Source organism: Sturnus vulgaris, chromosome 4 (assembly GCF_052056855.1).
Source record: "Sturnus vulgaris isolate bStuVul1 chromosome 4, bStuVul1.hap1, whole genome shotgun sequence".
NCBI classification, from domain to species: domain Eukaryota; kingdom Metazoa; phylum Chordata; class Aves; order Passeriformes; family Sturnidae; genus Sturnus; species Sturnus vulgaris.
The window spans coordinates 73,544,358-73,556,912 of record NC_142246.1 but is presented as its reverse complement, the minus strand read 5'-3'; the positions used below and the strand labels follow the sequence as shown (position 1 = coordinate 73,556,912).

At 47.0% G+C, this 12,555-nt stretch overlaps 1 protein-coding gene across 3 annotated transcripts; it reads right to left on the bottom strand.

Moving 5' to 3' along the window:
- On the bottom strand, window positions 1–11,934 carry NUP54 (nucleoporin 54). Of its 3 annotated transcripts, XM_088164328.1 has the most exons (13): window positions 11,762–11,923; window positions 10,096–10,257; window positions 8,006–8,089; window positions 7,760–7,900; window positions 6,894–7,123; window positions 4,597–4,784; window positions 3,949–4,145; window positions 3,146–3,200; window positions 2,503–2,596; window positions 1,948–2,055; window positions 1,455–1,574; window positions 1,129–1,239; window positions 1–797 (listed from the first exon to the last, which is right to left on the bottom strand). In XM_088164328.1, exons 1-13 carry the CDS (start codon window positions 11,811–11,813, stop codon window positions 669–671), a joined length of 1,671 nt encoding a protein of 556 aa, XP_088020454.1. In that variant the 5' UTR covers window positions 11,814–11,923; the 3' UTR covers window positions 1–668. The 3 variants fall into 3 exon arrangements, with proteins under 3 accessions (XP_088020454.1, XP_014740381.1, XP_014740382.1); XM_014884895.2 differs by lacking the exon at window positions 10,096–10,257 and having other exon boundaries at window positions 11,762–11,934; XM_014884896.2 differs by lacking the exon at window positions 11,762–11,923 and having other exon boundaries at window positions 10,096–10,513.
- Between the last annotated feature and the right edge of the window lie 621 nt (window positions 11,935–12,555).

Genomic DNA, 12,555 nt, shown 5'->3' with positions numbered 1-12,555 from the left:
TTATTACAAAGTCAGACTGAATTTATTACTCTTGGGCAAGTTAGAAAAAGGCAGAAGACAACGTCCAGACATTCCGTTACTGAGAGGGGCAGCAAAGCTTTGTGTAATTCACATACGTAAAGCGATCAAACATAACCTTCAGATCCTTGCAGTCCAAAGGAAGGACAGATACTGGAAACATGAACTTTCTGCAGCTTGCCCCAGTAATTGACTGGTATTGCAGAGAAAACACAGTTACAGCAACAACCATCTCCGTAATGATTTAAATTAGCTGTTTACACAATGGTGCTGATTGATTGTTCTGACAGAAACACTGAAGCAGGCTAAGCTTTCCACAAACCGAAACAATCCCCTCAGCACTGCATTTTTAGGACAATGCTGTTGTAATAAAAGAAAAAAATGTACAATAGTACATATAGTTTCATAGTAAAGTGGTATCTGAACAGATTCAGTTTTCCTTCTTTTGTTAAAGCATATACAGCTTTATAAAATATAAACCTTCCAAAGGTCAATTTTAAAAGCTTAGAAGAGGCTTTGCTAATTCTAAAAGTAACAGACAAAATACCATTTTGCTCCTACAGGATAAGTGTTTTATTTTACCTCAACAGTTTTAGCCTTGGAAGGTGAGCCATGAACTCGACTACATGTTCTGTGTAAACCTCCACCAGTCAACTGAAGACTCCCCCTCGGATGGGAATGCTCTCGTTCAGCCCGTGCTCTATTAGCTTGATGTCCTCCAAGTCATCCTTGATGATGCTGATTAGGTGACTCAGACCTTCTTGCTGTTGCTTCAGGTGCTGCAGATAGTTCAGAAACCAGTGTGAGATTTGTTCAGCTTCACAGACTTACTAGGTAATAATTGTTGAAAGTGTCATGACTGGTGGCCTTGGCACACTGATAAGCCTGGCACGGTTTCTTTGAGCAAGGAATAACAACGTTTTCTGTACAACAGCCTATCTCCACAGCGTGCTTTTGTACAATAGCTTGGTGCCCTGGCACTGAGACCAATTAAAAGGATGACTTTGTCAAACAAGGCAAGAACATGACATTGTAGACCTGGTCAGCGTGTGTCTGGCTTAAATGATCAAGGTCAAGGAGTAGACCAGGATTCTACCCAGTAATACTTACCTGCTTGATTTCCCTTAAGAGGTCTGCATCTATGTAATAGCGCTCTTCAGCCCGCACTGCTCCAAAGTGGTTCTGCATCCTGATCTGGGACATGAGCTCATTCAGTCTGCCCTGGGAAGAGAAACAGGTTTAAGTCAAACACAACTCATTTACAGCTCCATTCCTTGAGTCTCCAGGGCTGGAAGCATCGCTGCTCATTCAATTCTTAGATGTTCTGGAAGACACGCATAAGGTAAGGGACTCCAACATACACACACGGTTTGGAAAACTGATGTGTTTTTAGTGAGGAAAAGCCAGAGTTGTTAGCCAAACTGTCAGCCACTCACCTTGAACTGCGTGGGTGCATTCAGTTCACACTGAATTGTATCCAGCTGTACACGAAGCTGCTCCTCATCTGCCTGAATGGCATAACCGCTTTTCCTTTGGATCTCCTGCTTTATTAGCACCTACAAAAGAAAAGAAGCCTTTGGCATTCATTAGAGAACATGTGGCCCATCCCTCTCCCCACCAGCCCATCTATATCTCTTTGCCCTTCCTTCAGCCTCTTTCTCACTGGATTTGTTGTGTCATGTAGCCTGCTGCTCTAAGCCCTCAGGGCAGTCCTGTGGCTTTGGTTAAGTGAGAGAGAAGGTTCCCAAGTATGGCAGAACTGAAGCTTTTCCTGACAACTCTGCCTAATACTTAAATGAACGCCTGTTGGCTGAAGTCAGAATCATTTTCAGCACTGGCCTGCACAAGATGGAACAAGTTCTTCTTGCCTCTGAGAATGCTTGTGGCACTAGACTGTGTCAAAGGAGGTATTTAGATTATCCCTGTTACCTGCAAAGTTCTGTGCGAGAGTGCCATCAGTTTCCTTTTGTACTGTGCAATTTTTGCCATAGTTGTTGTTTGGTTTTTCTGCAGCTCACTGATATCTTCTGATATTATCTGCAGGGGAGATGGGAGTCAGTTGCAAGTCAGAGAAGGTTTTTGGTAACACAACACATTAAGCCTGATTTAAAACCGTGAGTTTCATGACACCACACCACCCAGATGATTTTAGAAAGCTTTCTTCTACCTCCACTGTTCTGCTTTGTGTTTATTTTTATATGCAACTGGGATTTTCAGAAGGCACTGGAAAATTGGTTGCCCAATTTAAACAAGTCTATGACAACTTAATGGAGCTGGTGTGGATTAGCCTATAACAAAAGAGTAAGCTTGAACCTGAAACAAATGAAAGCCAAACCACACTGCTCAGTTTTTGGGGCAAGAGATCTATTTAAGGAATATATTAAGAACATGGTTCACGTTTCACTTCTGAACACACAGGGGCAGATGCATTTAATAGCACATCCTTTGGCAATAGCAAGTCAGGATGAAGATGAGCAGCCTTACATCTAATCGAGTTTGATGCTGTTTGGTCATCTGATCCTGGACCTTCAATCTTCTCAGCAGCTCCTTGAAACCCACCATTGGCACAGGAATAAGCCTATGAGAACACAAATATTTCTTACAACACGTTTTTATACACATGGTAAGGATTAAGAATTATGAACAGAATTTAATATAAAGTTACAGATTATGTTGGTCTTTTATAAATTAACATATAAGAAGATATGACCGTATCTTCTTTTGCTAAGCTCTAGAGTCCTCAATATTCCCAACAATCTGTTCTTTTTTCATGAAGAAACCAGCCCAATTTATCTGTAACCACTGGAGAGTACAAAGGTGCATCACCTTCAGCAATTGCAAAAAATAAGTCCCAATAATAATCCATGTAATGGAGGACACCACACCTCCAAGGAACCCAAGTAAGACTCTTTATCCAGACAGCTCCTAAGCGTCTAAATGGGTAAAAGGATTAAGAAAGGCACTGCCAGTAATCCTGACTGCTTTCAAGGGGATCAGCACTTGGCCAAGTTGTACTTGAGTAACTTTCTTCCAAGTTACCTGCAGGGTACTATGCAATGATTATCTTTTTCCCCCTTTCCAAGCCTTGCTGCTATACTTCAATACTTGGACAGACTATTGGACTTACTTATCAGGATCAGGATTATCAACTTTGGCTTGTTCCCATATAATAGGATCAACACCTGAAAAAAAAAAGGATTTTTAGTATGGATATCTGAATAGAGAGATGTTGCAGCTGCTAACCAGGAAAAAATACTGTGAAATACACAAACCCTATGAACTATGCTAACTTGAATGCCTGTTACACACATTAAGGTTAATTAAACTAGGATAGTTCTTTGTAAGTCCTGGTCCTGAGCAGGGGCAGTAAATTCAGATCCAAAGGCCGTCAAGCACTCCTGCAGGTTTGGAAGCAGGGGAATGAGATGACTCATGGGTACTCCCATTGGATAATCCATACTTTATAGGGAGAAATTCCTACTGCTCCCACAGTATGCCACACTTGGGTCACCTGTCCTTTTTTTGTGTGAAATAAATATTTGAAAACTCAGTAACTAAGTGATCAAAATACCAAATCAGCTAGCACTAGGAGTTAGCTCTGACTTTTCTGCAAGACTAGGCCTATTGCCTTTTCCCATCTAGATTTCATAACCTTTCATATCCTAAACACAGACACATATAAAAGCTGTAGCCACAAAGGTAAGTCATCTAATCCAATGCCACGAACAGCCCGTAACTACTCTAAAATAAAGCACTATGTTCACTGTCTGTGGCCACACAGGCAAGCTGAGAGACCCACTTGAAAACTAGCGAGTACAGGACACAATTATTCAGATTTTTAACTTGTTCTTTCTTATTCTTCAAAGGTGTTTTCCAGCAGGCTGACACCTGCTTTTTCCCCGGAGAGCCCAAAGGGCCCAGCCCACGCACCGGCAGGAGGGTTCTGCAGGAGCTGCTTGACTTGTGCTGGGGACAGCTCTGTCCTGGCCATGGCCAGGCTGACCCCCAGCTGCTGCAGGGATGATTTGATGTTGGCTTGCTCAAAGTGGGCGTAGAGGGTGGTTGCAGGAACTCTCCTCGAGGTGCCGTTGGGTGAGCGCTCCACAACGTAAATGATCACTTCTGTCCTGAGAGAGGCCAAATGCAGAACATCAGGAAAAAGCCAGCCACACTTAGGAGCTAACACAATACACAACCACCCAAAATCCAAGCTATCACTTCTCCAGCTGACTTTTAACTCTTCAGCAAAGTGAGATGTGAAGTACCAGTAGCTGCAGCGTTTAATGCAGCAAGGGAGAGAGAGAAAAGCTGTAAATACCATTACATTCCCTGCTCTCTCCAGTTTTAACAACCACATTCTGTGGTGATACTAGTACTACATTAAGAATAACCTGAAATCTCTGGAAAGGTGGTACTGGATTTAACACCATAAGAAAAACTGTATGAAGGAATAACAGCTACAAACCAAACTCAGGGTGAACAGATATAAAATCAAGGGGAAGGGGAGACAGGAGACTTAGGCACCAACCCTTTCTAATATGCAATATAAATGGGCAACCCTGGGGGAAGTTCACGTACTGGTCATCTGGCATCGTTTTAACACCTTCAACATTGACAGTGAGGGTCTGGTTTCCTCCCAAAATTTTGTGTAGTGATTCTACAAGCTGCTGCTGCTGGCTTCGAATATCTGCTTCTTTTCTGTTAAATACCAAGACCACGAGGCCATCTTCATCTTTGTTGTTGGGCATTAAACTGTAACCCACAGCCTGCCAAGGAACAAATGAAAAATGAAGGTACGTTACTTAGCAAAACCATATCCTCGTGGCGTGAAGGAGAGGGGCTAAATCCCTCCATTTTTAGAGCAACTGGTCCAGAATTTAACCCACAATGTATTCAGAGCTGCAGAAACATAAAATCAATCCACTTTTAAATCATTCTCTCACACAGCCATCAGCAGAGCAGCTTTTGAAACAGTTCGGACTTTTACAAAAAATTCCTAAGTATCCTTTTCCCATCAGAGGAGTTGCCAACACAGCAGAGCTGACAGCAATCAGGAACATTTTACAAACTGACCCTTTTTCCAAAGTGCAAATGGAACTGGAGGATCAGACTTTATTACAAGCTAAAGCAGGGTGGCAGCTTTTACCTCCTCTTGCTAGCAGCCGTCACCCCAACACAGCCCTGGTGACAGGGCAGACAGCGGGGGCTCTGTGAGGCCCTGACACTGCATGTGGGTGGGTGATCTGCACCTTTCCCCTTGTGCAAGTTCAGCTGAAGAGAGAAATGAGTTGAGGACGTGCCCAGGAGCCCAGTTTTGTCAGCAGAGGGTAATCCCCCGTCATGGTGAGCCCTGCAGAACCAGCCCTCCTGTCATGGAGCACAACAGTGATAAGAAGGAAGAATTTGATTTTAAGCACATGACACCTTTGGTATTTCTGCTTTAAATAACTAACTCTTCCGTGATCTCTTTATGCAACACAGCATTTTCGAACTAGAATAGATTTTTTTACTTTACTATGATCCTTCAAACAAGGGCCTGTAGCATGTACCTTAGCAGCATGCATTTCTTGCTCTGAGCTGCATGCCTCTCATGTCTCCCAGGGCTGGAATTGTGTACAAGTGGATTCCCATGGAACCCTTCATGTAATGCTTCTTTCTTATCTGATGCCAGGTGTTTCCAGAGGCAATAACCAAACTAGCTTATGATGCTTTGTTCCTATCCCTGTGCCACGTTCTCCTCTATTTTTGCAGGCATCTTCCACTGGTGGCACAGATGGAACTTGTCAGTATTTCATTTAAGGCACGTAATCCATGGCATTAGAAACACTCCTTACTCTTGTCACAGGGACAAGAGTAAACCTAGTATCTGGCATTGTCTAACCTTCTTTCTAGTATATGAAACTCTAAAATAACTGATTTTGCATCACACAACTTACATTGGGCAATTTTTCAAAGCTCAGGAACTGTGAAAGCAACATCAGACAACAGCTTACAAGAAAATAAGTTTTCAAGTGCATTGCCAACAAAATGTTCAAGGTAACACTGAAAAAGGTGACGCAACAAAGCCAAATATTTGTGAGGCAGGCACAGTTGCTGCAAAAATTTTACAGAAGTCTCATAATGTGCATAATCAACACTAGACTTAATGAAGTATTAACCTACATTCAAGTCACAAAGTTAGCACTCCAAAGGATCAGCTCAGGGAAGGAGGCTATCACCACCCTGCCCCAAATCCCCCTACAAGCCTGAGGCTTAGCAACACAGTCAGCAGGTGCAGGATTTGCAGAGGATGGAGAGCCACGAATTCTATGTCCACATGAGAAGCAAGATCTGGAACAGCTGACGATTCCATACAGGGAATGGAGTCAGCATGAGCACTGGCAAGGATAAAAGCACAAGGCTGAGGGCTGGTGGATTTTAAACCTGGCACGGCCCAGGTTCATAGAGGGTTATTTTAAACTAGACAAAGCAATGAAGAAAGACCCTGAAGTTCTTATTCCAAATGTTCACAGTTTCTTTCAGACAAGAAGGTTATTTTTAATTGTTTCTGTCTTACTGTAACACACAGATACACATTAAAATTAGTTTCCATATATCTGTTCCAAGTACACACACACACTAACCTGAATGCTAGCACATGAAAATGTTACTTTCATCATCCACATCTGGGCTCATTATCTAGTCCCTCCACACCACCCAGATTTCCAGCATCTTCGAACCTTTTAATGAGTATGCATCAGAACTGTGCAGATTACCTGGAAAAATACTGTTTCAGAACACTCTCGCCAGTGACAAGATCTAACACCCACGAGATGCTCAGACTCAGCAGAGTTAAGGCATCAGCGCCCTCTGCGGGCAGCTGGACGATGGCATACCTTAAACCTGCAGAAGGGGTTTTCCTGCGTGAACTCCACGGGAGCGATGTTGTTGTTGAAGTAGCCTTTGCCCGTGCCCCAGAAGGCCTGGAGCTGGTTCCACTTGGCCAGAATGGCATCCCTCTCATCTCCCAGCAGTGTCGGGGCCGAGAGGGCACTGGCTGTGTTGATGAGCTGGTTGGACTGAGCAGGTGCCTGGGCAGGCTGGTTGAACAACCCGCCGCCTAACGCTGGGGGGGAGGAAGAGAAACAAATGAACTCCTTCGCCAGCCATGACCATGCTGTCACCTACCATCTGCCTGATACTGGCATCACTTCTTATCATATTCTGAGAAGCAAAATAAAAACACCAAATGAATAAATTAATTAAAATCAGATCATGTTTCTTAAGTGTCTTTTTACAGCCATTCTTCATCTACAGTAGAAGTTATTGAACGGTAAATTAGAAGATTTTTTTTTTTTAAAGAGACACCTGTATTGACCCGTGTCATCATCTGGCAACCCTCACTATCTCAATCTGAGAGGCAGGCTGGCTATTACAAATTCAGTGGACTCAGAGCCCGAAGCTGCTTATTATCCAGCTCCCATTTAAATTAACCTCAATGCCTTTTTCCTCACCCTTCTTGCAATGCTGTGACTGCAACATCAATTCTCTCACGATAGTTTCTACCAGCATTAAACCAAAGGGGTAAATATTGTTGGAAGCTAAAGGGTGAAGCTCAGGGACTTGTTTGAGCCCTGGTTCAAGAGTTTAAGTGTAACAGACTCTGTTACAATACCCTTCCGTCCCACTAGCCGAGCCACTGAAGGTGGCAGTCTTGCGCTTTAGCTGCTAAGGGATGAGTAAATCCAAAGGCCATACTCACTGGTCTGCTGCTGCTGCTGCTGGGTTCCAAAGCCTCCAAAGCCTAGCCCAGTTCCCAAGCCACTACCCAAGCCAGTTCCAGTTCCTGTGCCAAAACTAGTACCAAATCCAAAGCCTTTGTTCTGGGTAGCACCAAAGAGCCCTGGGGAAACAAGCAAACGATGACTGAGAAAAAGAGCACAGCAGCCAGGCAGCCCAAAGCACTGCTGGGTTTGCTGTAAAGGCAGTCACTCCTCGAGTCCCTTACCGCTGGTGCCAGTGTTGGTGGGAGCAGAGAAGCTGAAGGCCGGCGCTGCAGTGGTGGTAGTGGTCCCAAAGCCTCCGAAGGCACCTGCAAACACAGTCTGCGCTCAGGCAGCGGCACACGGCCCCGAGGCGGGCACAGCGTGACAACCCCGCGCGCTATGGGAACGGTGCTGACAGACGGATGGCACGGGGCACAGGCATGTCGTCACACTGAGCATGGCATCGAGCTCATCCTCCAAGGAAATGGGCGAGAAAACAAACCACAAAGCCACAACTGGGATGGTGTGTCAACAAAGCAAACAAGAGGGCAGCAGTCAACTGACATCTCGCTCCTTTACAGAGGGATGTGCTTTCCCTAGTGACAAGACACAAATAACAGTACTGTTTCTTAGATTCACTTGCACGAATACTTCTGGTCAATGTCACTGCTAAGTGTTCAGAAAGCAACCTGATGTTTTGTGAACTTTACAAATGGTCCTAAGAAATCAAAGCTTGAGGCTAGGTACACACAGTCGCTGTGCTTACAGGCAAAATTTACAGATAAAACTCTACAGGGTCCCTTTTTTTTTTAAAGCCTGGTTTTCAATGATTCCCCCATTGCGTCTTATTTGGAGGATGCAAAAGCAATCGGCCTTCCACAGCTTTTCAGGAAAAGCAGTCACGGGCCAGCAGAAGAGGAACAAAGTGAGTGCCTGACTTCCAGCGGTGCCATGGTGTCAGTGAAGGTGCAGCCTGTGGAGCGCTGACCTGCCTGGGAAACCAAAGTCTCTGTGTTTCATGCTGCTTTTACACGTGTTCAAATGAGAAAAGACAGTCTGCTACAAAGGATTTGTCACAAAGATGCTGCCTCTCTTAACTCTCATGTCAGTAGCAAAAAAAAAAGGGTTCTTTAGATCTATTACACTCACAGTCCTCCTGCCCACAAACAAAATGAAAGGCATAAATCAAAGCTGATACGCAATTGCATTTCATTTCCATTCAGCAAATATCTTAATGTGAGTGGGCACACGAAACTGTTCCCTGTATCACCCATATTTCAGTCCTGCCTGTGAGCAGGACACTCTGGCCAGATCTGCAACCAGCAGATAACACCGTTTTTAGGTACCTTTGTACTCACAGCTTATTTAGTCATCCTTTTGTGAAAAGGGACCTGAGAGTACAAATTAAATATCCCGTGGACTATCCACGGTGTGTTCTGCAGCAGCTCAAATGAAGCCAAAGAAATGCAGCCCAAGAGTGCTCACAGCAAATCAGCCCCAGTGAGATCCCTGGAGTGCACACAACAGATGAGAGGCGCTGACACAGAGAGCGATGGCACTGTGGGATGGATGGAATTCCTATACGAGCAGCAGCAATGGGACCCCCAGGCTAATCCCACACCCACAAAAGCATTAGAAATCCACCCAGCCCAGTGGTTTTAGAGGGATTGGGACATATTTAGGGTTAAATGACATCAGCAGATCGCTCAGATCTGATGGATCTCCATGGGGCCACCAAGGGCTTCCTTAGCCACCCCTCAATGCAGCCATCCCAGGCAGGGCCTCCCTGGAGCATGAGTGCCTCTGGAGAGCCGGGGCTGCGTGGTTTAGGGATGCAGGGCGGTTTCGGGATGCACAGCAGTTTTTTGGGGAACAGGCCACGGGTGGGCTCTGACTTGGTGCCGGTCGTATACAATCTGTTTCTCCACAGAAACTACTGGTGGTGCAATCACGACAGCCAACGCAAGGCCAATGAGGAGACACGGGGGAAGATGAAAACATGACTGCAGTAGTCCAAGAATCTCATGTCAGGAAACGTGGCACAGGGACCAGCTCTGGGATTGCTCGGGATCACCTGGATTAATTCCATTCCCATTTCAAGGACTTTTGGCTACAGGGTTGTTTTCCCTCAAAAGCTATTCCTTGAGAATTTAACAGGCAAAAACCCCTCCAAACCTATGGCTCTCCAACCCATTCCATTCCCAGAGCTCCTACAGCCAGTGTTCACTGGATATGAGGATCAGTAGCGGGCACAGATTCCCGGTGAGGGATGCAATTCTTGGACCCCTGCTGGTAACATTCACCACAGAACACGTATTTACACATTATCTACCTGCGCTTGCCAGACTGTTACCAAAATTGAACGGCGGAGTTGCGGTAGTGGAAACACCGAAATTCCCAATATTAAAATTCACCGCGGGATTAGCGGTTAATCCGAAACCCCCAAAATTAAACCCACTGGCAGTGGAGTTTGCAGTTTCAAGCCCACCAAATCCTGACGAGCGGGAAGCAGAAAAAGAGCAAGGCAACATTAGTTCTGAGTGAAAAGCAGGTCCCAGCAAAGAAAAGCTGAAGCATTTTTCCACTCCCATGGGCAAGACAAGCATAGTTAGAAACAAGAGTAGAAGGTATTAACTGGCATTAAACGCTATTTATTGGACACAATGAGGACAGTTAAAAGCTCCACACACTGCTGCTGTAAGGACATTATTTTTCCGATTATACTGAGACTAAAGCAGCAGCATTTCCCCACCTTATTTCAAAGCCATACATGAAACCATCTCTGTGATTCAATATTCACATTAAGAGTAATTTTTAAAGCCTATATACGCAATATAGCTGCATCTATGTTAAATGTAACAGATAATAGCAAAATTAACTCATAAACTATCAGGAAGGCAAGAGTAAATCATCTTCATACAAATAACACACTCAGATACGTGACAGTCGAATAACCACGAAACTCGGCTCCAGCAGCTGAGGCACCACACAAGCCTCAGCTACTCCAGGGCAGACTTATCCAAGTTCTATTGCCAAAATCTGCCCACTTCAGCCTTGCTGGATTTACTGATGCATCCAGCACCCCCGGGATGCAGCTGAAACAGGTTCATGCTGGACAGACAACGGGAAGTCCTGAGGTGTCCCTCAGGATATTGGTCTGTGTCATAAACCTTGCCACAGTGTACAGGGAGCACAAGGCGATTTTTTATTTTCATACGGGACCAGAAAGACTGTGTGTAAAAGTCCCAGAGTGAAAGAGAAAGTAAAATTCAGGTTAACTACAGTAAAGACGAATCCTGTCCAAAGGACTTGCTCGGAGCCAACAATTAATTATTTTACTAAGCGAGGGTAAGGGAAACTCTGTCTTACACTTCACCATGACTGACAGTGACAGAAGAGGGAAAAAGTCTTCCTTTACAACTTAACCCCTGTCTTTTACCTTACTCAAAAGTGAACTTCCAAGGGCATCTCGTCCAAACGACGATTTTATTGCAAGCAAAATGCTGATCCGAGGGACCTGCACCACCTCATCACAAGCGTCTCAAGAGCAACTCCCGGGACCGCCGCGGGACGGGCGGGGCGCGGGACGGCGCCTCTGAGGCGGCCGGGGCTCCCATTGGCCGGGGGGCACGCGCTGCCGGCCACCGCCGCTCTCATTGGCCGCAGGGCACGCGCGGGTCCGTGAGGGGACCGCGATTCCCATTGGTGGGGGGGCACGCGGGTCCGTGAGGGGATCGCGATTCCCATTGGTGGGGGGGCACGCGGGTCCGTGAGGGGATCGCGATTCCCATTGGTGGGGGGGGCACGCGGGTCCGTGAGGGGATCGCGATTCCCATTGGTGGGGGGGCACGCGGGTCCGTGATGGGACCGCAATTCCCACTGGTGGGGGGGCACGCGGGGGCCGGTGAAAGGGACGCTGTTCTCACGGGCCAGGAGAGCGAGGGGGGCACGCGCAGCCCGCTGCTCGGTTCCCCCCGCCCCGCTCCCCCCGTGCTCACCGGTCGGGTTGGCGGCCCCGGCTCCTGCCGTGGCGCCGAAGTTGAAGGCCATGGGGCCGATCGTGAGACGGCGAGCGAAGGCCCCCGCGGGAGGCGCGTACGAGCCCCCGCGGCGGGTCCAGCCACAAACAAAACCGGCCGCACGCGCCGCTTTTCCGCCGCCGCCAAAAGCGCTTCCGGGTGGCGCAGGCGCCGTGCGGTGACGCAAGCGGCGCGCGCCAGCGGACCGTACCACTGCGGGAAGCTGGAGGGGGCGGGGGGGGAGGCGTGAAGAAGTTTAATGTCCCAAGGGACGCGGGGAAATAAAAGGAGAATAAAGCCGAACAGCTAGCTCTGCCCCGAGTATCGGGGAGAAAGGTCCTGCTTTGCGCTAAACGGCGATTACAAAGGCTCGCGCGAAGGAAAATATTCTCAGCTCCACGCGGCTGGGAGCTGAGCCTGAGCTCACCCCAGCAGAGGTCTCCCCTGCCTGGATCAGCTCAGGGGGCATTCCCTGGATCCCCGACCCTCGTTCCTTTGGACACAATTCTTGTGGCATCTGCACCCAGAGTATCCCACGGTGCTGTGACAAGCGGAGCAAAGCCAGTCCCCACCGCGTTGTCCCAAGGTTAGTCCCAGAAAGCAGCATTTGGGGGAAAGAAGCAGAAAGGGTGACAGCGTTATCACAGAATCCCAGGATTTGGGTTGGAAGGCACCGTGAAGCCCAGCGTGCTCTGCCCCCTGCCATGGCAGGGACACCTTCCACTCTCGCAGGGTGCTCCAAGCCCCCGTGTCCAAACGGGCCTTGGACATTG